Genomic DNA, 23,185 nt, shown 5'->3' with positions numbered 1-23,185 from the left:
GCCCATCCGAAATACGCATCCGTCCGACTCAACCAGAATAAGGGCCTATGTCTGCAGTCAGCACAGAGATCAGGGCCTGCACTATGGACCTCATGTACTCCTGCAGGTATTAATGGAATGTTACTCAGACGCCCAGTCCCCTCTCACCCAGTATGTTATATGGGTTATAATGACCCGCTCACCTATAACCCAGCGGCTGTAACCACTGTTTTATATTCCTATATATATATATATGATACTGTTGTGTAAAGGTCGCGGAGTACCGTCCACTGTGCTACCGCAGTGTTGGCTGCACTCGCTTCCGGCGCGGAGTAAAGAGTTTCTCTTCTCTTACCCGACACTTTTAGGAACTGGAATGTGCATAGAACGCACCACCATATACGCACACCGGGATACGGTCATTAGGTCTACAGTAACTAGGTCGACACCACTAGGTTGACATGCAGCAAGGTCGACACTAGTGTTAGGTCAACATGATCTAGGTCGACAGTCAAAAGGTTGACATGGTGTTTTTCACTGTTTTCTGAGCCGACATGTGCCGACAGGTGGTATTTCATGCCCTACCATCCACTAGGGCGTGGTGGGAGAATAACATAGTGTGCCGAAGCATTGTGAGGGGATGCGTTGCACTTCAAACTGTTTCCATGTCGACATTCGGGGTAAAAAAAACCTCATGTCAACCTTTTGACTGTTGACCTAGCCCATGTCGACCTAACGCATGTGTTGATCTAATGTCATGTCGACTTAGACTCATGTCGATCTTGCTGCATGTCGACCCAATGCTTTTCAACCTAGTTATGGTTGACTAAACGATCCCAACCCCGCGCACCATACACACAAACACGCCACGGCAAGGGAATGTGGAGAAAGGCCTGGTGGTTAACCCTTCGTATACCATAGGAACCTGTCACAACATGCGGCAGCAGGCTTTATTATAGTGTCAGTGACAATGACGAGGGGCCCTGGGGATGGGTGGTAGAAATCAAACATTTATTGGGGATATAAAAGTTCTAGAAGAACAGATAACGTGTCAGGCGAGGGGGCATCTCTGTGTCTGTGCGGCCGGCATTGCAGGAACGATTAGAAATCTGTGAAGGGTTCATTACAATCAAACATTTCTTATTACTCTAAGCTGTATTATATAACTGCGGGTTACTGATACCTCAGATCTGCCCGAGTGTGTGACTAGTGATCTGAGCAACTCCAATATGTTACACAGGTATATGTGGTTGTAGAAGAGTGGGTGGGAGTCAGTGGGAGGGTGAGTGACAGATGAGAGTCAGGAGTCAGAGGGAGGGTGGGCGACAGATGAGAGTCAGGGGCGGGAGTCAGTGTGAGGGCGAGTGTCAGATGAGAGTCAGGGGCGGGAGTCAGTGTGAGGGTGGGTGACAGATGAGAGTCAGGGGCGGGAGTCAGTGGGAGGGTGGGCGACAGATGAGAGTCAGGAGTCAGTGGGAGGGTGAGTGACAGATGAGAGTCAGGGGCGGGAGTCAGTGGGAGGGTGAGTGACAGATGAGAGTCAGGGGCGGGAATCAGTGGGAGGGTGGGCGACAGATGACAGTGAGGGGCGGGAGTCAGGAATCAGTGGGAGGGTGGGCGACAGATGAGAGTCAGGGGCGGGAGTCAGTGGGAGGGTGGGCAACAGATGAGAGTTAGTGGGAGAGACTCAGAGTCAGGATATTACATTGTAATGACAGTGTACAGAGGGCAGAATGTGACATTTCCTGCCACGTATATAAGATGTACAAGGAGCTATTCCTGGGTCTCCTTGCTCAGGGGGTTGATACAGAAGCACATGGTAATTTTGCATTTAGATCCAGATATCAGAGGTGCAGTCTCCCCCTGGATAACGACACTCGTGAGCTAGAGCCGGGCCATCTGGCTCCTTCCCGAAATCCACCAGGAAGTTTGTATTCAACTTTAGACCTCCCTTCTCTGTATCCACATCAATCTGCAACATGACCGAACCTTCCCTGCAAGGGAGACATGAGAGGTCAGAGAGAAGATTCTGCCAGATGGGAAGATGGCGGCATTGGAGAAGCAGCAGGAGAATGCAGTGGCTGATGGGACTATTTGGATTAAGCAGGGGCATACCTGAGCCAATACAGAGTATGCACATCCTACTGATAGTGTACATACATTACATACACCCCAAATCAAATTCTCAGTCCACTGGTATGGTGGTCACACTAGGTGCCCAGCAGATGTGACAGCTTGCCCAGGATGCTAGGCTAACTGATGGGCAGTAATAACCTAATAAGCAGGAGCACAGCCGTAATGCAGCAGTGGTATCTAACAGCCGTAATGCAGCAGTGGTATCTAACAGCCGTAATGCAGCAGTGGTATCTAACAGTGGTATTGCTGCAGTGGAATCTAACAGCGGTAATGCAGCAGTGTTTTTTTTTTTTACAGCGGTAATGCAGGGGATAACAGCAGTAGCATCTAACAGCAGAAACAGCAGTGTTATTTAATAGTGGTAATGCAGGGGATAACAGCAGTAATGCAGTAGTGGTATCTAACAGTGGTAATGCAGAGGATAACAGCAATAATGCAGCAGTGGTATCTAACAGTGATAACATAGCAGTGGTATTTAACAGCGGTAATGCAGCAGTGGTAGCTAAAAGCAGTAATGAAGCAGTGGTAACTAACAGTGATAATGCAGCAGTAGTATTTAACAGTGGTAACGCAGGTGATAACAGCAGTTTTGCCGCAGTAGTATCTAACAGTGATCATGCAGCAGTGGTATTTAACAGCAGTAATGCAGCACTGGTATCTAACAGTGGTAACGCAGACGATAACAGCAGTAATATCTAACAGCAGTAATGCAGGACATATCAGCAGTAATGAAGCAGTGGTATCTAACAGTTGCAATGCAGGGGATAACAGCAGTAATGCAGCACTGTTATCTAACAGCAGTAATGCTGGGCATATCAGCAGTATTGCAGCACTGGCATCTAACAATGGTAATGCAGGGGGATAACAGCAGTAACGGTATCTAACAATGGTAATGCAGTGGGAGAACAGCAGTAATGCAGCAGTGGTATCTAGCAGTGGTAACACAGCAGTAGTATCTAACAGTGGTATCTAACAGTGGTAATGCAGTCAATAACAGCAGTAATGCAGCAGTAGTATCTAACAGCAGTAATGAAGCAGTGGTATATAAACAGAAGTAATGCAGCACAGAATAACAGCAGTAATAGGGTGTGGTCAAAGAAGGAAGAGGGTTGCAGAATAACGGGGGGGGGGGGGAGTAGAAGAAAGTAGCGGAGGAGCAGGGGGTCAGACAGAGAGGAGGGCAGTGGGGGACACGTGGGGTCAGAAGGAAGAGGGCTGCAGAAGAGCAGGGGGAGGAGGGTAGAAGCAGAGTATAGGGGTCAGAGAGAGTAGAATAGAAGTGGGGTCAGAGAAGGAAGGCGCTCCGGAAGAGCAGGGGCAGGATATAGGCAGCATGGGTAAGAGAAGCACATTATGAGTGGGGGAGAAGGACATGGTGCATGGGTAACAGAGGAAAATCGTGGAAGCATTCTCAAGAGAATTCTGTGTAACAACATTAACCCCTAGCCTCCCAGGGGACAAGCGTTACACAATGAAGCAGATATGATCTGAGGACACAAAAGGTTTTATTGCCGTGTTTGTTGGCTCCAGGGTTGGGTGGAGGATACAATGTCACCCAGCCTGTCCTGCACACATTAGTAAGGCTGTGCCCGGGGTACATGTGTCTGCAGAACAGGATTGGAATATTGAATATGCCAATAATGTTAATCCGCAGAACATATTTCTCAATCAAATATATCAGCAGATTTGTAATATCATCTCATTGTCACATACAGTGCCACTCTGTCACACCTCATCTCCTCCAGTCTACTAACCCCAGATGCCTCTGTCCCTGTAACAGTCACACCTCATCTCCTCCAGTCTACTGACCCCAGACGCCTCTGTCCCTGTAATAGTCACACCTCATCTCCTCCAGTCTACTAACCCCAGACGCCTCTGTCCCTGTAACAGTCACACCTCATCTCCTCCAGTCTACGGACCCCAGAGGCCTCTGTCCCTGTAACAGTCACACCTCATCTCCTCCAGTCCCCTGACCCCAGACGCCTCTGTCCCTGTAACAGTCATAGCCCATGTCCTCCAGTCTCCTGACCCCAGACACCTCTGTCCCTATAACAGTCACACCTCATGTCCTCCAGTCTTCTGACCCGAGACCAGGGGTGCAAGTACGGCGGTACTGGCTGGTACAGCATACCGGTAAAATATATATTGCCGGTGCCGCCATAACAAATACCCCCCCTCCCCCCAAACTGTGTAATGCACATGAGCGCATATGTAAGTGGCGGGGGCGTGGCCTCCACCGCCCTGCCACAGCTGATTACCTTCGGAGGGGAGCGCAGCGCGTGTCTCTCCTTCCCCTACCTGTGACAGGGCTGTCAGCCAATCAGAGCTTGCGGGCTGGCAGCAAATCAGGAGCCAGCCCACAAGATATGATTGGCTGGCGGCCCAGTCAGAGTCAGGGACACAATAAAGTCAGGGAAGGAGAGACGCGCAACGCACTCCCCTCCCCAGGGAAGGGAAGCAGAAGCAGGCGGCGGGGAACTGGAGGGGGGAGAGGAGCCCTGGACACAGCCAGCACTGCAGGAGTCACTCACGGAGGGTGAGTTGTGCTGCTGATTACTTGTTCTGGAACTGTTTGGGCATATGTGTTGCACTGTGGGGGCATATGATATCTGGCACTGGGGGCATATGTGTGGCACTGTGGGGGCATATTAGTAATGGGCATCAGTTGTGCGGCAGCGGTGCAATGAGCATTATGGTGTGGGGCATAATGTGTAATGGGCATTATGGCATGGGTAATATATATTGGGTGTGTGACGTGTAACAGCCATTACTGTGTAAATTTGGGCCTTCGGCGTGCAATATTCCCGTTTGTAGTTTATCTGGCTCCTACATTTGTGTGCAGGATGCAATGCACAAGCCCAAACAGAAAGGTCATTGGGGAGTATTCAATTATTTTATTCTCCATGTGTAGCGAATCCCGTTTAGGATTCGCTGCACATTCACAGGGTTCAGGAGGGCTGCAGCATTCGCTACCAGCCCTCCCTGTCACCCTATTCAAAGCAGCAGGCGAATTTTAACCCCTGAGGTGATTGCCGCAGGGAGCCGGGGGACGGAGGTAGGCAGGGAGATGTAAGCCTCCCTGCCTGCCCTAGAATTTTTGTTGGGGAGAAGGAGGACTTAAGGGGACAAAGGGCCGCATTTATCAAGCAATATTTGCGGTTAAATCCCCGAAAACGGTTCACAGCAAATATGTTGTATCCCCCAAATGTATTAAAGGGGGACCGCAGCAGGAATCTCCGATCCCTGCTGCGATCCTCCCTGCAGCGCCGCCGGCCGCATCCCCCATAGGTTTCTATGGGGGATGCGAAGCTGCCCGATGTATCAACATCGGGCAGCCCGGCATCGCACCCCTGGGCTATCGCCATTCTAATGTGGCGATAGCCCATTGTAGCCTATGGCTATATATCGCACTGTCTGAGCAGGGCAGTGCGGTAAGAGGGGTCGGCGGGGGTCAGTGCATAACCGCGCATGCACTGACCCCCCGGCTTCCGGGTTAGGGCTTCTCAGGGACAGGCTCCTATCGGAGCCCTGTCGACTGCGCCCTTAATAATGATACATTGCCCCGATATGATCGCATTTTACAATGCGATCCTGGGCGGTAATATTCCGATCATGATAAATGGGTCCCAAAGGCAGCAGCAGAAACTGCCCCCCCCCCCCCCCCCCCCGATAGCTGGCAGGGGACAGGGGATAGGGAGCCGCTCCACTGGTCCCGCTCGTAACAAGCCGGGACCAGTGTGCTTTGAATATATGAATATCTAATGAGTGGCTCCCGGCTCCCTTCGAATCCCAGTGAAAACCCCATTGAAACACACCAGCGAATTGCAGCGAGCATGAATGGGGGAACTGTCTGGCATTCGCTGTTCGCTTTCGGCGAACAGTGACCATTGAATCGGGTGAGTCACATTTTCAGTGAAAAAGATTCACTGCAAGGAGTGAAAGCAGCCCGATCGCCGAAAAAAACCCAACGTGAATTGGGAGCATTGAATACTGGCTATTGTGTTCTAAGTTTTGTCACTCCCCCTAGTGTCATATGACCACACCCATGACCACGCCCTTTTTCGCTGCGCGCCGGCATAGTACCATTAAGTCATTTTTCTCTACTTGCACCGCTGCCCCAAGCACCTCTGCCCCTGTAACAGTCATGCCTCATGTCTTCCAGTCATCTGACCCCAGGAGCCTCTGTCCCTGTAACAGTCAAACCTCATCTCCGCCAGTCCTTTAATTCCAGATGCCCCCCGTAACTGTCATACCTCTGCAGGGGGTCACAGAGAGTCACACCATATCTCCTGTACTGCCCATTGAATGGTGGCAACGCTTCCCCTCAGCACTCTGCCTTCTCAGTACACTTCCCTCCGCCACTAGCCTTCATCCATGGCTGACCACATCAATCCCACATTACAGCATTGTGACGCCTGAGACTCTAGGGTCAGCAGTATCTGCCAGTATGAGTGGGCCCAAGGGCACGTAATCCCACAATGGCACAGGGGCCAGGCCCGCTAGAATCCTCCTGACTACTTCCTTGGTGTCTCTTGTATTCCTTAGTACCAGAGTCTAGGATTCAGAACCTATTGCTATGGGGCAGCCGAATATTGGTGACCACCTGCCACCCAATGGGAGAGGCGGCTGTAGAAGGTGAGAACAATGGTCAGCTGGTACTAGCAGGTTAGTTCTGAGACTAAGGACGGCTGGTCTAAGCCCTATGGTCTATACTGAATGCAGCAGCCAGGCTGACCTACCCCAGTAAGGAGTTTTGTGTTGTGCAATTATCAGTAGCTGGCACGGGGTAGTCACACCCCTAACAATATTGTGTTCAGAAGAAAAAAGGGGTGTGCCAGCGCTGGCTGATGATTTACAAGACGGTTGGTTTAGAAGTTAAATGTTTTTATTTCTAATAAAAGATCACTGTTCTAAATGCATTCAACTACGATATACATTCCAAAACACGATATAAACCATAAAACATATCAAATAAATGTGAGTATCGTTCTCTGGAGCTGAATTTGCTGTAGGTATAGGAAAGGTCCGACCACTCCAACTGGAAATGATATCAGATAGTTATATTACCAATCCACGATGTGAAAGAATGCTGCTGGACTCATTCCATGATGGGAAAGGCTGGAGGAAATGGGAGAAGAATCTTCTTACGTCTGCGAACGTGTCCCTTGTATCCTCTTATAAAGTGCACTTTGTATTACCACGGCGTAGGGAGGGTGGAGCCGGCGGAGCACCAGCTCCGGGCGCAGAGACATCAAATGGCGCCGGAACCGTGCAGCGGCAGCCTGCTCCCCCGCTCCCTCCCTGCACTGCCCGACCCCACTCCTCCCCCCTCACCTATGAGTGCAGCGGCAGCACTGCCTGACACCATTCACAGCCCCGTGCAGTCTGTTTGGCTGCCGGGAGCTTCGTCTTGTTAGATTGAGTGACAGGGTGCTGCTGGGCTGGCTGAAGGTAGGGGGCGCTGTTTAAGGAGACAGCCTATAGTTCCTCCCAGGCCGTGCTCCGTGGCTGTGCTCTGTGAGAGAGCAAGCCAGGAGAGGGGAGAAGCAGCTGCCGTGAGGATGGTTTATGCTGGGGGGGGGGCTCAGGGGTTGTCCTGATGTTTATTTGAGGGTGGAGGGTGTATGCTATGTTTACATATTGTGCATGTGTATGTATGGTATGTGTGTGTACATGATGTATGTATGTGTACATGATGTGTGTGTGTGTGTGTGTGTGTGTGTATGGTATGTGTGTGTACATAATGTGTGTGTTTTCCTGATGTATGTACTGTATGCTTGCATGTGTCTTTTGTGTACATGTGTGTATGTATGCTATGTGTGTACATGATGTGTATGTAAGGTATGTGTGTACATGATGTATGTATGCTATATGTGTGTGTTTGTGTGTGTAAATAATGGATGGTATGTGTACATGATGTGTGCAGATATGTATTGTATATGTGTGTGTGTATGTAGGTTATGTATGTGTATGTACATGGTGTGTGTGTGTGTGTGTGTGAATGGTATGTATGTATGTGTACATAATGTGTGTATGCTATGTGTGTGTGTGTGTGTGTGTGTGTGTGTGTGTGTACATGATGTGTGTGCATGATGTGAGTGGGTATTTGTGTATCTATAGTTATGTGCATGTACAGAAACCCACCCATGAAAACCCTGCGTTGGCCCCTGCTCCTAGGAGTGCATCGGCAGCGCTGCCCGACCCCACTCAGTGAAGCCACAGTGTGTGCAGCTCTGCTAAGAGTGCAGACGCGGAACATCCACAGTGCGGGCAGCGCTGCCTGACCCCCCCCCCTCCTAAACAGAGCAGCGGATCCCCCCCCCCTCAGTCAAGCGTCGGGCTGGCACTGGGGAGCAGGGGATAATGAGGCAAGCAGCGGCCAGTGGACGGACCAGTAGCTGAGCAGTGGCTGGTGCTGAGGACCAGGAGACCCACAGATGCTGGTGAGAAGACTTGCCTCCCATACTCTGTTTCCCTGTCATTTCATCCCGATTATCTAACTCCCTCTTGCCCCTTATCACAGCCCCTCCACCACCTCACCCTCTCTATTGCCCCCTGTTATCTCACCCCCTCTCAAGTAACCCCTGGTCACCCCCCCCCCCCCCCCCCCCATCACCTCACCCCTTTGCCCAACCAAGCACCGTACCCTCCCTATCACTCCCCTGTTGCCTCACCCCCTCTCACCTCTCCATTACCTTACTTATTCGCCCCCTGGCACTTCACCCTGTATCACACCCCCCTCTTGTGCCGTCACCTCACCCCTCTCTAACCTCTCCCCCACACCATCTTTCCTCTTTTTCACTTTCTTCCCATCCCCTTTTCTCTCTCCTGTTCTCCCACCCACTCAGTCTCCCTCTCTCTGTCCACCCCCCTACCGCTGTCTCTTCTCTCCTTACTCTCTCCGACTTGCCACCTCTCTTTCTCTCAACCCTCACTCACCAAACCCCCCACCCCACCCCATCTGTGGCTTTATGTGTAATGGGTATTATAAAGTTTGCTAAAATGTGCAATAGGCATTACGGTGTGTGGTATAATGTTAGGCTGCATCCCACAAGAGCCCCGCCTACTACAAATCGGGGGATGGGGGGCACAAAACATGCCCTTGCTCCGGGCACCGTGGGACCTAGCTACACCACTGATTACCAGGAATAAAGGAGTCCTTGAGAAGCTGCAACTCAGTATCCTGGTTAAGTAGGGGCAAAGCCAGGGCTATTTTTGTGCAGGCTCTAGCAGGAACTGTGGCCCTTATTCTAGTTCACTCTTTCAGACAAAATATTTCTTAGATGGACAAAACCATGTGCACTGCAGGTGAGGCAGGTGTAAAACCCCACCCAAATCTAATTATCTCTGCACAAGTAACACCTGCCTCACCTGCAGTGCACATGGTTTTGTCCATCTAAGAAATATTTTGTCAGAAAGAGTGAACTAGAATAAGGGCCACAGTTCCTGCTGGAGCCTGCACAAAAATAGCCCTGGGCAAAGCTATTGTCCCAGATGCAATGTCCCGCTGGAAATGAGGAGTTCTCAGAACAGCAGCCAGTGGGTGCTAGATGCCAGTTTGGGGTAATTTGGAAAAGGCTCAATGCATTTCCTCCGGATGTAACACTCCGGCTTTCTCAGGAGAAAATGCATTTCCCATCATGGAATGAGTCCAGCAGCATTCTTTCACATCGTGGATTGGTAATATAACTATCTGATAACTTCTCCAGTTGGAGTGGTCTGACCTTTCCTATACCTACAGCAAATTCAGCTCCAGAGAACGATAATCACATTTATTTTAGGTTTTATGGTTTATATCAGGTTTTGGAATGTATATCGTAGATGAATGCATTTAGAACAGTGATCTTTTATTAGAAATGAAAACATTTAACTTATAAACCAACCGCCTTGTAAATCATCAGCCAGCGCTGACACACCCCTTTTTTCTTTTGACCTACCACAGTGTATCACAGTCAGAGAGTAGCAGTAAATATACATGGGCAACGATGCATTGCAGCAACAGGGTGCAGACCATTACAGCACAGTTACATCCATGCACAACATGTCAGCCTCTTACTTCACCATGTCCGGGTAGAACTGTTTGTCCCATGCGCTGTACAGGGACGTTGTCACATAAAGTCTCCGACCGTCCAGGCTGAGCTGAATCATCTGAGGACCGCCGGAAATCTTCCTCCTCTGTAAGACACACATGGAATATGTTCAATCTCTTCACTAGTATTGTGTGGTAGCATACTCTCCTGGCCAGGCCTCCATTGTCCACATGGTGTCTGGAGTATACGGTCTGTAACTGACCGGGACAGAGAAGAGACTCTCCTGGCCAGGCCTCCATTGTCCACATGGTGTCTGGAGTATACGGTCTGTAACTGACCGGGACAGAGAAGAGACTCTCCTGGCCAGGCCTCCATTGTCCACATGGTGTCTGGAGTATACGGTCTGTAACTGACCGGGACAGAGAAGAGACTCTCCTGGCCAGGCCTCCATTGTCCACATGGTGTACGGAGTATAGGGCCTGTAACTGACCGGGACAGAGAAGAGACTCTCCTGGCCAGGCCTCCATTGTCCACATGGTGTCTGGAGTATACGGTCTGTAACTGACCAGGACAGAGAAGAGACTCTCCTGGCCAGACCTCCATTGTCCACATGGTGTACGGAGTATAGGGCCTGTAACTGACCGGGACAGAGAAGAGACTCTCCTGGCCAGGCCTCCATTGTCCACATGGTGTCTGGAGTATACGGTCTGTAACTGACCGGGACAGAGAAGAGACTCTCCTGGCCAGGCCTCCATTGTCCACATGGTGTCTGGAGTATACGGTCTGTAACTGACCGGGACAGAGAAGAGACTCTCCTGGCCAGGCCTCCATTGTCCACATGGTGTCTGGAGTATACGGTCTGTAACTGACCGGGACAGAGAAGAGACTCTCCTGGCCAGGCCTCCATTGTCCACATGGTGTCTGGAGTATACGGTCTGTAACTGACCGGGACAGAGAAGAGACTCTCCTGGCCAGGCCTCCATTGTCCACATGGTGTACGGAGTATAGGGCCTGTAACTGACCGGGACAGAGAAGAGACTCTCCTGGCCAGGCCTCCATTGTCCACATGGTGTCTGGAGTATACGGTCTGTAACTGACCGGGACAGAGAAGAGACTCTCCTGGCCAGACCTCCATTGTCCACATGGTGTACGGAGTATAGGGCCTGTAACTGACCGGGACAGAGAAGAGACTCTCCTGGCCAGGCCTCCATTGTCCACATGGTGTCTGGAGTATACGGTCTGTAACTGACCGGGACAGAGAAGAGACTCTCCTGGCCAGGCCTCCATTGTCCACATGGTGTCTGGAGTATACGGTCTGTAACTGACCGGGACAGAGAAGAGACTCTCCTGGCCAGGCCTCCATTGTCCACATGGTGTCTGGAGTATACGGTCTGTAACTGACCGGGACAGAGAAGAGACTCTCCTGGCCAGGCCTCCATTGTCCACATGGTGTACGGAGTATAGGGCCTGTAACTGACCGGGACAGAGAAGAGACTCTCCTGGCCAGGCCTCCATTGTCCACATGGTGTCTGGAGTATACGGTCTGTAACTGACCGGGACAGAGAAGAGACTCTCCTGGCCAGGCCTCCATTGTCCACATGGTGTACGGAGTATAGGGCCTGTAACTGACCGGGACAGAGAAGAGACTCTCCTGGCCAGGCCTTCATTGTCCACATGGTGTCAGGAGTATACGGTCTGTAACTGACCAGGACAGAGAAGAGACTCTCCTGGCCAGACCTCCATTGTCCACATGGTGTACGGAGTATAGGGCCTGTAACTGACCGGGACAGAGAAGAGACTCTCCTGACCAGGCCTTCATTGTCCACATGGTGACAGGAGTATAGGGCCTGTAACTGACCTGGACAGAGAAGAGACTCTCCTGGCCAGGCCTCTATTGTCCACATGGTGACAGGAGTATAGGGCCTGTAACTGACCTGGACAGAGAAGAGACTCTCCTGGCCAGGCCTCCATTGTCCACATGGTGTCAGGAGTATAGGCCTGTAACTGACCGAGACAGAGAAGAGACTCTCCTGGCCAGGCCTCCATTGTCCACATGGTGTCAGGAGTATAGGGCCTGTAACTGACCCGGGACAGAGAAGAGACTCTCCTAGCCAGGCCTCCATTGTCCACATGGTGTACGGAGTATAGGGCCTGTAACTGTCCGTGACAGAGAAGAGACTCTCCTGGCCAGGCCTCCATTGTCCACATGGTGACTGGAGTATAGGGCCTGTAACTGACCTGGACAGAGAAGAGACTCTCCTGGCCAGGCCTCCATTGTCCACATGGTGTACGGAGTATAGGGCCTGTAACTGTCCGTGACAGAGAAGAGACTCTCCTAGCCAGGCCTCCATTGTCCACATGTGTTAGGAGTATACGGTCTGTAACTGACCGAGAAGAGACTCTCCTGGCCCAGCCTCCATTGTCCACGTGTCATGAGTATACGGTCTGTAACTGACCGGGACAGAGAAGAGACTCTCCTGGCCAGGGCTCCATTGTCCACATGGTGTCGGAGTAGAGGGCCTGTAACTGACCAGGACAGAGAAGAGACTCTCCTGGCCAGGCCTCCATTGTCCACATGGTGTCGGAGTAGAGGGCCTGTAACTGACCAGGACAGAGAAGAGACTCTCCTGGCCAGGGCTCCATTGTCCACATGGTGTCAGGAGTATAGGGCCTGTAACTGACAGAGACAGAGAAGAGACTCTCCTGGCCAGGCCTCCATTGTCCACATGGTGTCGGAGTAGAGGGCCTGTAACTGACCGGGACAGAGAAGAGAGTGCAGTGTAGGTAGGCACAGGAGCACACTGCTCTGGGATAACACATTTCTTGCAGGCTTTGTACCAATCAAGCAACGGGAGCAAGTTTAGCATGAGTCCCACTATTTGCAGGGAATCCATTACCTTTAGGATCAGTGGCTCTGGGGGAGATTGCAGCTCCTTGTCCTCCAGCACAGTAACCGGACCTCCTTTCCACAATGCTGCCTCCGAGGAACACCTGCAAGATGTAGAGGAAGAAGAAAGTAGTCTCGACACTTGGTTGAGAAAACCAGAGCGCTAAATCACAAGTTGCTTCCCTAAAAGCAGCTGCTAATAAGGGGATGGTCAGTCCTCTAGAGCAGTGATTTTCAACCTTTTTACCTTGCGGCACACTAAATAAGATTTTAAAATTGCCAAGGCACACCATGAAAGCAAAACACATTGGCCCCCACAGGAAAAAACGAAACCTATTGTTCCCCATATAAAAAACAATCACACTGGCCGCACAGGTAACACAAATAAAATACATTGGCCTTTTAAATGTAAAGAAGAGACCAGTAAATAACACTTGAACTGGTGGTGGCTGTAAACTAGTATGGACATCTCTAGATCTGGGGGTACACTTGGGAACAGCTCAAGGCACACTAGTGTGCCACGGCACAGGGGTTGAAAAACACTGCTCTAGAGGTACACCAAAAAAAAGTCAAAGATTTTATAGCAGTGCTTAATGACCACTTGGACCCTACAATTACTGGATGTCTTTGGCTAAATCCTCCTGGGACATTTGGATAACATTTGCTGCAAGGTTGTAGGTGGGCGACAGATACCAACAAGCCACTCCCTCGGACAGCTTCCAGGATATTCTACATTGAGGTTGTAGGTGGGCTACAGTCATCTAATAGCCACTCCCTCAGACAGTCTCCCGGATTATTGCCGTGTGGACTCCATCCAAGATTGGCACTGCTGCTAATGTGCTCGTGTGTCCCTAATATGGGCTGCGGCAATATGGCGGAGGCAGCTTCCTCCGCATCAGGTCTCCCCTACAGCAGTGGCCGCCTCAGGTCTCCCTGAGCTCCCACACAGGGGCACATCAGGACATCAATCCATCCAGGGCCGGATTAAGGGCCTCATGGAGCTGAGAATGTTCCAGGGCCTAGGACAGGAAGTGGAGGAGGTGGGGCCCACGCAGACATCTAGAACCCATACACTATACCAGGGCTCTCACTAGGAATTTTGGGGCACGGGACTGATTTCCAGTATCCCGCCCCCATATCTCTTTCCATTCTCCCCCCTTCACCTCCCACTCCTTTCTTCACTTACCGCCGGACTCCTGCTCCCTCATCCCCTCCTGCTGAATGCAGCAGGTCCCGGAACACAGGCTTCCTCAATGCAGGATGGTAGCAGCCAATTATAATGCAGCAGAGCTCATATACCGGCAGCCGCTCTGATTGTCGGCGGCCCGGCACTATACGCCCCAATGTCTCCCTACCTCCACCGCATTGTTACTCCCCAGAATCCACCAGTAACCAATAAGCACTAGAATGCGGTGCATGACGGCTCTGGATGGTTAAAGTCTCCGGTTTAAACGAGATATTGTGTGGCAAACAACATGGAGGCGTATTAGCCTCTGAGTAGAGTGCTGATGGGCCAGGACATACTGCAGGTGTAGAAGGGACCTGTGGAGGGCCAGCTGCCTTACCTGTTGACATCACCTGCATCCATCCCCATTACTGGGGGGGTCACAATGGGCACACACTCACCTGTCCAACCAGTTTAGGGTTTTTAGTGTCAGTGATGTCATATTGTCTGATGTCACCGTGCAGCCAGTTACTGAAGTACAAATACCGGTCATCCAACGAAAGCAGGATGTCTGTGATTAAGCCTGAGGGGACGGACACGTGTAAGAATAACATGTGCCAAACCATTCTGAGAGCAACCCCACACCTGAGTGTGACATGAGCGCAGTGTACCCCAATACGTGACATGAGCGCTGTGTACCCCAATGCATGACATGAGCGCAGTGTACCCCGATGCGTGACATGAGCGCAGTGTACCCCAATGCGTGACATGAGCGCAGTGTACCCCAATGCATGACATGAGCGCAGTGTACCCCGATGCGTGACATGAGCGCAGAGTACCCCGATGCGTGACATGAGCGCAGTGTACCCCAATGCGTGACATGAGCGCAGTGTACCCCGATGCGTGACATGAGTGCACTGTACCCCAATGCGTGACATGAGCGCAGTGTACCCCAATGCGTGACATGACACATCACATGAGCGCAGCGTACCCAGGCGCATCACATGAGCGCAGCGTACCCCGACACATCACATGAGCGCAGCATACCCCGACACATCACATGAGCGCAGCATACCCCGACACATCACATGAGCGCAGCATACCCCGACACATCACATGAGCGCAGCATACCCCGACACATCACATGAGCGCATCATACCCCGACACATCACATGAGCGCAGCGTACCCCGACACATCACATGAGCGCAGCGTACCCCGACACATCACATGAGCGCAGCGTACCCCGACACATCACATGAGCGCAGCATACCCCGACACATCACATGAGCGCAGCGTACCCCGACACATCACATGAGCGCAGCGTACCCCGACACATCACATGAGCGCAGCGTACCCCGACACATCACATGAGCGCAGCGTACCCCGACACATCACATGAGCGCAGCGTACCCCGACACATCACATGAGCGCAGCGTACCCCGACACATCACATGAGCGCAGCGTACCCCGACACATCACATGAGCGCAGCGTACCCCGACACATCACATGAGCGCAGCATACCCCGACACATCACATGAGCGCAGCATACCCCGACACATCACATGAGCGCAGCATACCCCGACACATCACATGAGCGCAGCATACCCCGACACATCACATGAGCGCAGCATACCCCGACACATCACATGAGCGCAGCATACCCCGACACATCACATGAGCGCAGCATACCCCGACACATCACATGAGCGCAGCATACCCCGACACATCACATGAGCGCAGCATACCCCGACACATCACATGAGCGCAGCATACCCCGACACATCACATAAGCGCAGCGTACCCCGACACATCACATGAGCGCAGCGTACCCCGACACATCACATGAGCGCAGCGTACCCCGACACATCACATGAGCGCAGCGTACCCCGACACATCACATGAGCGCAGCGTACCCCGACACATCACATGAGCGCAGCGTACCCCGACACATCACATGAGCGCAGCGTACCCCGACACATCACATGAGCGCAGCGTACCCCGACACATCACATGAGCGCAGCGTACCCCGACACATCACATGAGCGCAGCGTACCCCGACACATCACATGAGCGCAGCGTACCCCGACACATCACATGAGCGCAGCGTACCCCGACACATCACATGAGCGCAGCGTACCCCGACACATCACATGAGCGCAGCGTACCCCGACACATCACATGAGCGCAGCGTACCCCGACACATCACATGAGCGCAGCGTACCCCGACACATCACATGAGCGCAGCGTACCCCGACACATCACATGAGCGCAGCGTACCCCGACACATCACATGAGCGCAGCGTACCCCGACACATCACATGAGCGCAGCGTACCCCGACACATCACATGAGCGCAGCGTACCCCGACACATCACATGAGCGCAGCGTACCCCGACACATCACATGAGCGCAGCGTACCCCGACACATCACATGAGCGCAGCGTACCCCGACACATCACATGAGCGCAGCGTACCCCGACACATCACATGAGCGCAGCGTACCCCGACACATCACATGAGCGCAGCGTACCCCGACACATCACATGAGCGCAGCGTACCCCGACACATCACATGAGCGCAGCGTACCCCGACACATCACATGAGCGCAGCGTACCCCGACACATCACATGAGCGCAGCGTACCCCGACACATCACATGAGCGCAGCGTACCCCGACACATCACATGAGCGCAGCGTACCCCGACACATCACATGAGCGCAGCGTACCCCGACACATCACATGAGCGCAGCGTACCCCGACAGATCACATGAGCGCAGCGTACCCCGACAGATCACATGAGCGCAGCGTACCCCGACAGATCACATGAGCGCAGCGTACCCCGACACATCACATGAGCGCAGCGTACCCCGACACATCACATGAGCGCAGCGTACCCCGACACATCACATGAGCGCAGCGTACCCCGACACATCACATGAGCGCAGCGTACCCCGACACATCACATGAGCGCAGCGTACCCCGACACATCACATGAGCGCAGCGTACCCCGACACATCACATGAGCGCAGCGTACCCCGACACATCACATGAGCGCAGCGTACCCCGACACATCACATGAGCGCAGCGTACCCCGACACATCACATGAGCGCAGCGTACCCCGACACATCACATGAGCGCAGCGTACCCCGACACATCACATGAGCGCAGCGTACCCCGACACATCACATGAGCGCAGCGTACCCCGAAACATCACATGAGCGCAGCGTACCCCGACACATCACATGAGCGCAGCGTACCCCGAAACATCACATGAGCGCAGCGTACCCCGACACATCACATGAGCGCAGCGTACCCCGACACATCACATGAGCGCAGCATACCCCGACGCATCACATGAGCGCAGCGTACCCCGACACATCACATGAGCGCAGCGTACCCCGACACATCACATGAGCGCAGCATACCCCGACACATCACATGAGCGCAGCATACCCCGACACATCACATGAGCGCAGCGTACCCCGACACATCACATGAGCGCAGCGTACCCCGACACATCACATGAGCGCAGCGTACCCCGACACATCACATGAGCGCAGCGTACCCCGACACATCACATGAGCACAGCGTACCCAGACACATCACATGAGCGCAGCGTACCCTGACACATCACATGAGCGCAGCGTACCCAGGGGCATCACATGAGCGCAGCGTACCCCGACACATCACATGAGCACAGCGTACCCCGACACATCACATGAGCACAGCGTACCCTGACACATCACATGAGCGCAGCGTAACCCGACACATCACATGAGCACAGCGTCACCGTTAACTTCCATCTCATGTAGCTGAATGTCTGGGCTACCACTGATGGGAAGCTGCTGGAGGAGGGGATGAGGTCTCACCAACCCGCTGTCGATCCGCGGACGAAGCACTGCCAGACCGGATGTCCCGCATGCTGTGACGCCAAATATATATATGGCCCTAAGTGTATATTCCAGTAGAGATGCTGGTCTACCTCCACTGTGGGGTACACAAAATGTCATGCTATATCTTACATGGAGTGTTATCCCAAGTAGCCCTTCTTACAACCTCATGTGTATCGGGTTCCAGAGTCCACCATACCGCCCACTTCTCACAATGCTGAGTCTCTCACCTGGCATGTCTGGCAATGCCCAGCCTTCCACCTTCTTAGCGGGAACATGGATGACCTTCTCTGCGTCCCACGTCCCATCCTGCACAAGACAGAGGTCACAGACGAGATAGGTTCATCAGGTCACAACCACCAGGCAGGTGTGGGAGATGGTCACACCTGTCCCACTACACGCCTGATCCCCACCATCTCACCTTGGTCTTGAAGAAGCGGAACACGGAGCTGCTGAGAGCGCACCCGACGTAGCCCTGGTCAGCGTCCGGATTGTGCAGGAAGCGGACCTCCAGAGGAATCTGACCGTCCTCCCCCAGGTCCAGACTCTGGATGTGGGTGTGTTTGGTCCAGTCCCACAGGTGCAAGTGATGCCCGTAGTGCCCTGTAATACAGAACATACAGCCAGTCCGGATTGGACAAGGGATACTAGGTGGGCTAAGAAGGTAGGCATTGTCTAGGTCTACCCCCAAAAGGTCGACATGGGAAAAAGGTTGACACAAGCATAAGGTCAACATGGGGTGTTGATTTTTAACTATGCACCGCCCAATTAATGTACAGTGTCCCCTTGCATCGCTGGCAATGCTTCAGGCAGCGTTACTGATCCCAGCAGTGTCGACCATATGCTGTGTCAAACATTGTCAGACCGTTTGACCATGTTGGCTTAATATATGTCGACCAATAGTGTTCAAATTGACTGCCGATCAAAATACCGGATCTCCAGGTTCCCCCAGGGCCGGAGTGTGTGGGTGAGCACCTTCCATACTCCACTATAATAGGGAACGGTTCTCTTACCGGCCTGCACATCTTCTATCTTGAAGCCTTTGCTGAACACCTTGGGGGACCCCCATTCGCTGCTGACCATAATGTTGTGTTTTGGTTGGTACCAGAAATCATAGCCGAAAGGTGCAGCTTGTCCCGCCACTTCCCAGTTTCCCTTCACCTCAAACGTCTGTCCATCCAGTAAGACAAAGCCTCCTGAGATACACAAAGTCCTGGTCACTGAGGGTGGGAGCTACTGCAAGGTCCTTGGGGTAAAAATACAAATCCACCAAAGTGGGGCTCGGGCGCTTTGAAAGGAGCTGATAATGAAAAAGGCAGCTGCTAAAAACAAGAGGGTACTCAGCCCTCACAACAATATGTCAAACAAAAGAAAAATGGGAGCAGCGCTTGGAATTAATGATATGATCAAGTGAATGCTAAAAACACAATTTTTTTTACGGACATGAAAAGAAATGAATATGCAGACACAATAGCTAAAGAGAAAAATATATGTAATGATAAATTAGGTATAAAATGTATATATCCAGGTTCCAAACTTACAGAATTGTTAGGACTCTCAGTAAAGGAGCATGTATCGAGACGGAGTTCATACGGGCAAGTGCACTTTACCACAAAATGCTACAGCTGGAGAAAAAAGCCTGGAACTGCATCCAATCAATCCAATTGTCCTCTTTTTTTTTTTTTTTACTTACAGGAGATGGGGATGGCCATGGGGACCAGGTTTGCGCCAAGTTCTGCTACACTGTACATGGGCGAGGTCAAAGACCATCTGACTTTGGCGCAAACCTGGTCTTTTATGGCCATTATATAAAGGGATTTAATTTTAATTTGGGATGGGGACTTATCATCTATTACTTCATTTGTGTCACGTTTAAAATTTCAATTGTTCTCACAAATCACAACCACGCAAAGTGGTTTACTTTTTGTTATCGTGTATTTTCGTATCTCTTCTGAAATATCTTTACAACTACATATCGTGCTGTGGTTTCGATCATATATGTGTATTTCTCTTGTTTGACTTCTCAATAAAAATGTATTTAAAAAAAAAAAAATCACAATTGTTATAATTTGACCGTCACTCACACCTGTCACCTCTCCACTATTAATTTTCTTGACATCATGTTAGAAATGGTCAACAATAAGAACGAAACCTCTACATATCACAAAACGGTTAATACCAACTCTTACCTCCAAATAAGGCTTAATATCCATACACATTGGGCGACTATGTCCAGCATGTATGGACAGCGATGATGACAATCACTGCTGGGGGGAAAGCCGCTCAGTGCATACACACTGAGAGGCTTTCCCCCCTCCCGGCGCCGACGGAGGGGGGTAGGACAGCTTTGCATAGCACAGGGCTGTGTAAAGCTGTCCTCAAAGCCGCAGATGAGCAGCTTTCCTGGTGATGTTGTGGGAGTGCGCAGCAGCGCTCATCGCTGGGGCATACACACTGGGCGGCTTTGAGCTGAAAGTCACCCAGTGTGTATGGGCTTTTACTCTGCCTTAGACGCCTTCGTTTGATCAGCAGGCCAAAGAACTGACAGAGTCCTTTCAGAACTGTGGTAACCGTGATCAACTTGTCAAGGGAGCCTATCGAGAGACAAGAGAATGAGATAGAGGAAGTTTTAAGTCCCATAAACTCTAGAAGATTTTCATTTTTAAAGACTTTGCCAATATCTGTGATATATCTGTCACCAAAGTAGTGCGTACACACTGAGCTATAGTCCCCAAAGAGCAAGAGATTTTCAGGAGGTGAAAGACTTTACTGAAAATATTTCATTATGGCTATTTACATAATGGGCGGAGTTTGAATTCCAAGGGTGGGAGCAGGGGCCATTTTATTCAATGCATTTCTGTTCTTGGGGTCTGATTCAGAATCGATGAGCTGCAGATATTTGGAGCCCAGAGATCAGATAAACACCGCCCCACCCGGGGCGAAATACCACCCATGTGCACAGCTGCAATTTCATTTGCAGCCATGCACGTAGGTAGAAACCATTCACCATCAAATGATTTCCCCCCTGTTTGCAGCACCGAGAAAGCCATCCTGGCTTTCTCGGCGCTGCAAACAGGGGGGGAAGGAGGGCGCTGATGACTCCCTAATGGCTGAGGAACACCTGCATCTTCTGGCAAACTCCCAGAAAATGGAGGTAGCCTGTCCCAAAATGGACACCGGCTGTCAATCAGACAGCAAACAGCCAGCAATCCCAGGCGTTCGGCAATAGGCAATTATTACTGGCTAAAAAATAAACATTGGTGGGCAGGGGTACCCAGGGCTGGTGCCACCACTAGGCAGCTTTAGGCATTTGCCTGGGTCACCGGCCACTGGAGGGCGGCACTTGGGAGCAGGTCCCCCCCCCCCCCTGGATCGAGGTGAGCGGCAGATGGGACCCGCTGGCCAAACACTGAATCTGCTGACAGCGGCTGCGGTCACGGAGAGACGCCGAGTCTGTACATATAGTGCCACGTTCCACGTGTGATACCATCCTGATCTCTGCCTTCTACACACTACATTACCCGTGTATCAGTCTCTCCCCTGTGCATATAGTGCCACGTTCCACGTGTGATACCATCCTGATCTCTGCCTTCTACACACTACATTACCCGTGTATCAGTCTCTCCCCTGTGCATATAGTGCCACGTTCCACGTGTGATACCATCCTGATCTCTGCCTGCTACAGACTACATTACCCGTGTATCAGTCACTCCCCCGTGCATATACTGCCACGTTCCACGTGTGATACCATCCTGATCTCTGCCTGCTACAGACTACATTACCCGTGTATCAGTCTCTCCCCTGTGCATATAGTGCCACGTTCCACGTGTGATACCATCCTGATCTCTGCCTGCTACAGACTACATTACCCGTGTGTTAGTCTCTCCCCTGGGCATATATAATGCCACGTTCCACGTGTGATACCATCTGATCTTTACCTATTACAATCTACAGTACCCGTGTCCCTTCCAAAGTATCGGTCTCTCCCGTGTGCATACAGAGCCACGTTCCACGCATGACACTACGCACCTTTGCCATTTCCGGAAAGGTCTCCCAGGGCACTGATCATGATTTCCCCACAGCCCAAGCAGTGAGAGGTGTGCAGATTTGCCAGGTCACACTTCTTATACACATCCTCAGGTTCCACCACCTGGAAAATGGATGATCGCGGCGTCAGATACTGCTTAGGGAGAAGTATCTAATCGGACACTTTAATGATCTCAGCGGTCAAAATAACGACATTCAATACATGGTCAAAATGCCAGACAGTCAAAATACCGACATTTAAAATGTCGACAGGTCAAAAAAAAATCTTTCTTGGAAACCAATTTGTTCATTCTTTACTACCCCAGTGGACAAGGAGGGGGGGGGAATATAATTATGGGCCAAAGCAAGGTGAGCGCAGCGAGCTATGCCAGGGGACGCGCTACACTTGTACAGTGTACATGTCAACATAGACACCACAACGGTCTACTTTTGATCATGTCGACATTTTAGATGTATGCATTTTGACTGTCGGTAAATCATACTGAACCCCATTACAGGTGTGGGTCGGGGAATTAGGGAACTGTGGCCAGTGATGTGCTGTACAGGGGCCATGACTCCCAGATATGAAAGAACACTCACCTTGTGGATGCGAGGGGCCAGCGGGTCAGTACCCACATCCACCACGTAGATCCGGGAAGAAATGAGAGAGGGGAGGATCAGTCGGTCCCTGACTTTGGTGGGGTCCCCGAAGCAGCTGCTGCAGGTGTTCCAGCCCGAATGATGGAGTTCATCGTTTGCATTGGGCATCGGTAAGCGGTGAATAACCTGGAGCGGGAGGTATCAGATACAATGTTACCACCATAATCCTACGTCCCCTGCATTCACCTATAGAGAGGCGTGTGCAGGCTCTAGCACCATTTCCCGCTGCCGTACTGCGCCAGGCAGTGGTATGCTATATATTCCGTGGCTTACCTGGGAGTACTGTGGTGATGAAGGGTCCACGTTCACGGTAGCCAAGTAATCAGGTTTGCCATTACCGCTGTTGCGATAGATACAGGGCACATAAATGATTTTCTCACAGGGGCCTGTGTATCAGAGACATAGACACA

The 23,185-nt window shown here is 51.6% G+C and overlaps 1 protein-coding gene across 1 annotated transcript in view; it reads right to left on the bottom strand.

The window, feature by feature from the left end:
- Positions 1–969: 969 nt before the first annotated feature.
- Positions 970–23,185, bottom strand: part of SELENBP1 (selenium binding protein 1) — a 38,490-nt gene continuing 16,274 nt past the window's right edge. The window contains 11 exon segments of the mRNA XM_083166868.1: positions 970–1,973; positions 10,172–10,290; positions 13,043–13,111; positions 13,113–13,136; positions 14,659–14,780; positions 18,320–18,398; positions 18,511–18,692; positions 19,103–19,285; positions 22,119–22,239; positions 22,716–22,901; positions 23,049–23,161. Coding sequence (XP_083022994.1) covers positions 1,811–1,973; positions 10,172–10,290; positions 13,043–13,111; positions 13,113–13,136; positions 14,659–14,780; positions 18,320–18,398; positions 18,511–18,692; positions 19,103–19,285; positions 22,119–22,239; positions 22,716–22,901; positions 23,049–23,161 — 1,361 coding nt within the window. The 3' untranslated portion in view covers positions 970–1,810.

The sequence above is a fragment of the Crinia signifera genome, chromosome 12 (assembly GCF_055691185.1).
Source record: "Crinia signifera chromosome 12, ASM5569118v1, whole genome shotgun sequence".
Taxonomy (NCBI): Eukaryota; Metazoa; Chordata; class Amphibia; order Anura; family Myobatrachidae; genus Crinia; species Crinia signifera.
Note: the sequence above shows the minus strand (reverse complement) of the source record. Positions and strands in the feature narration are given on the sequence as shown.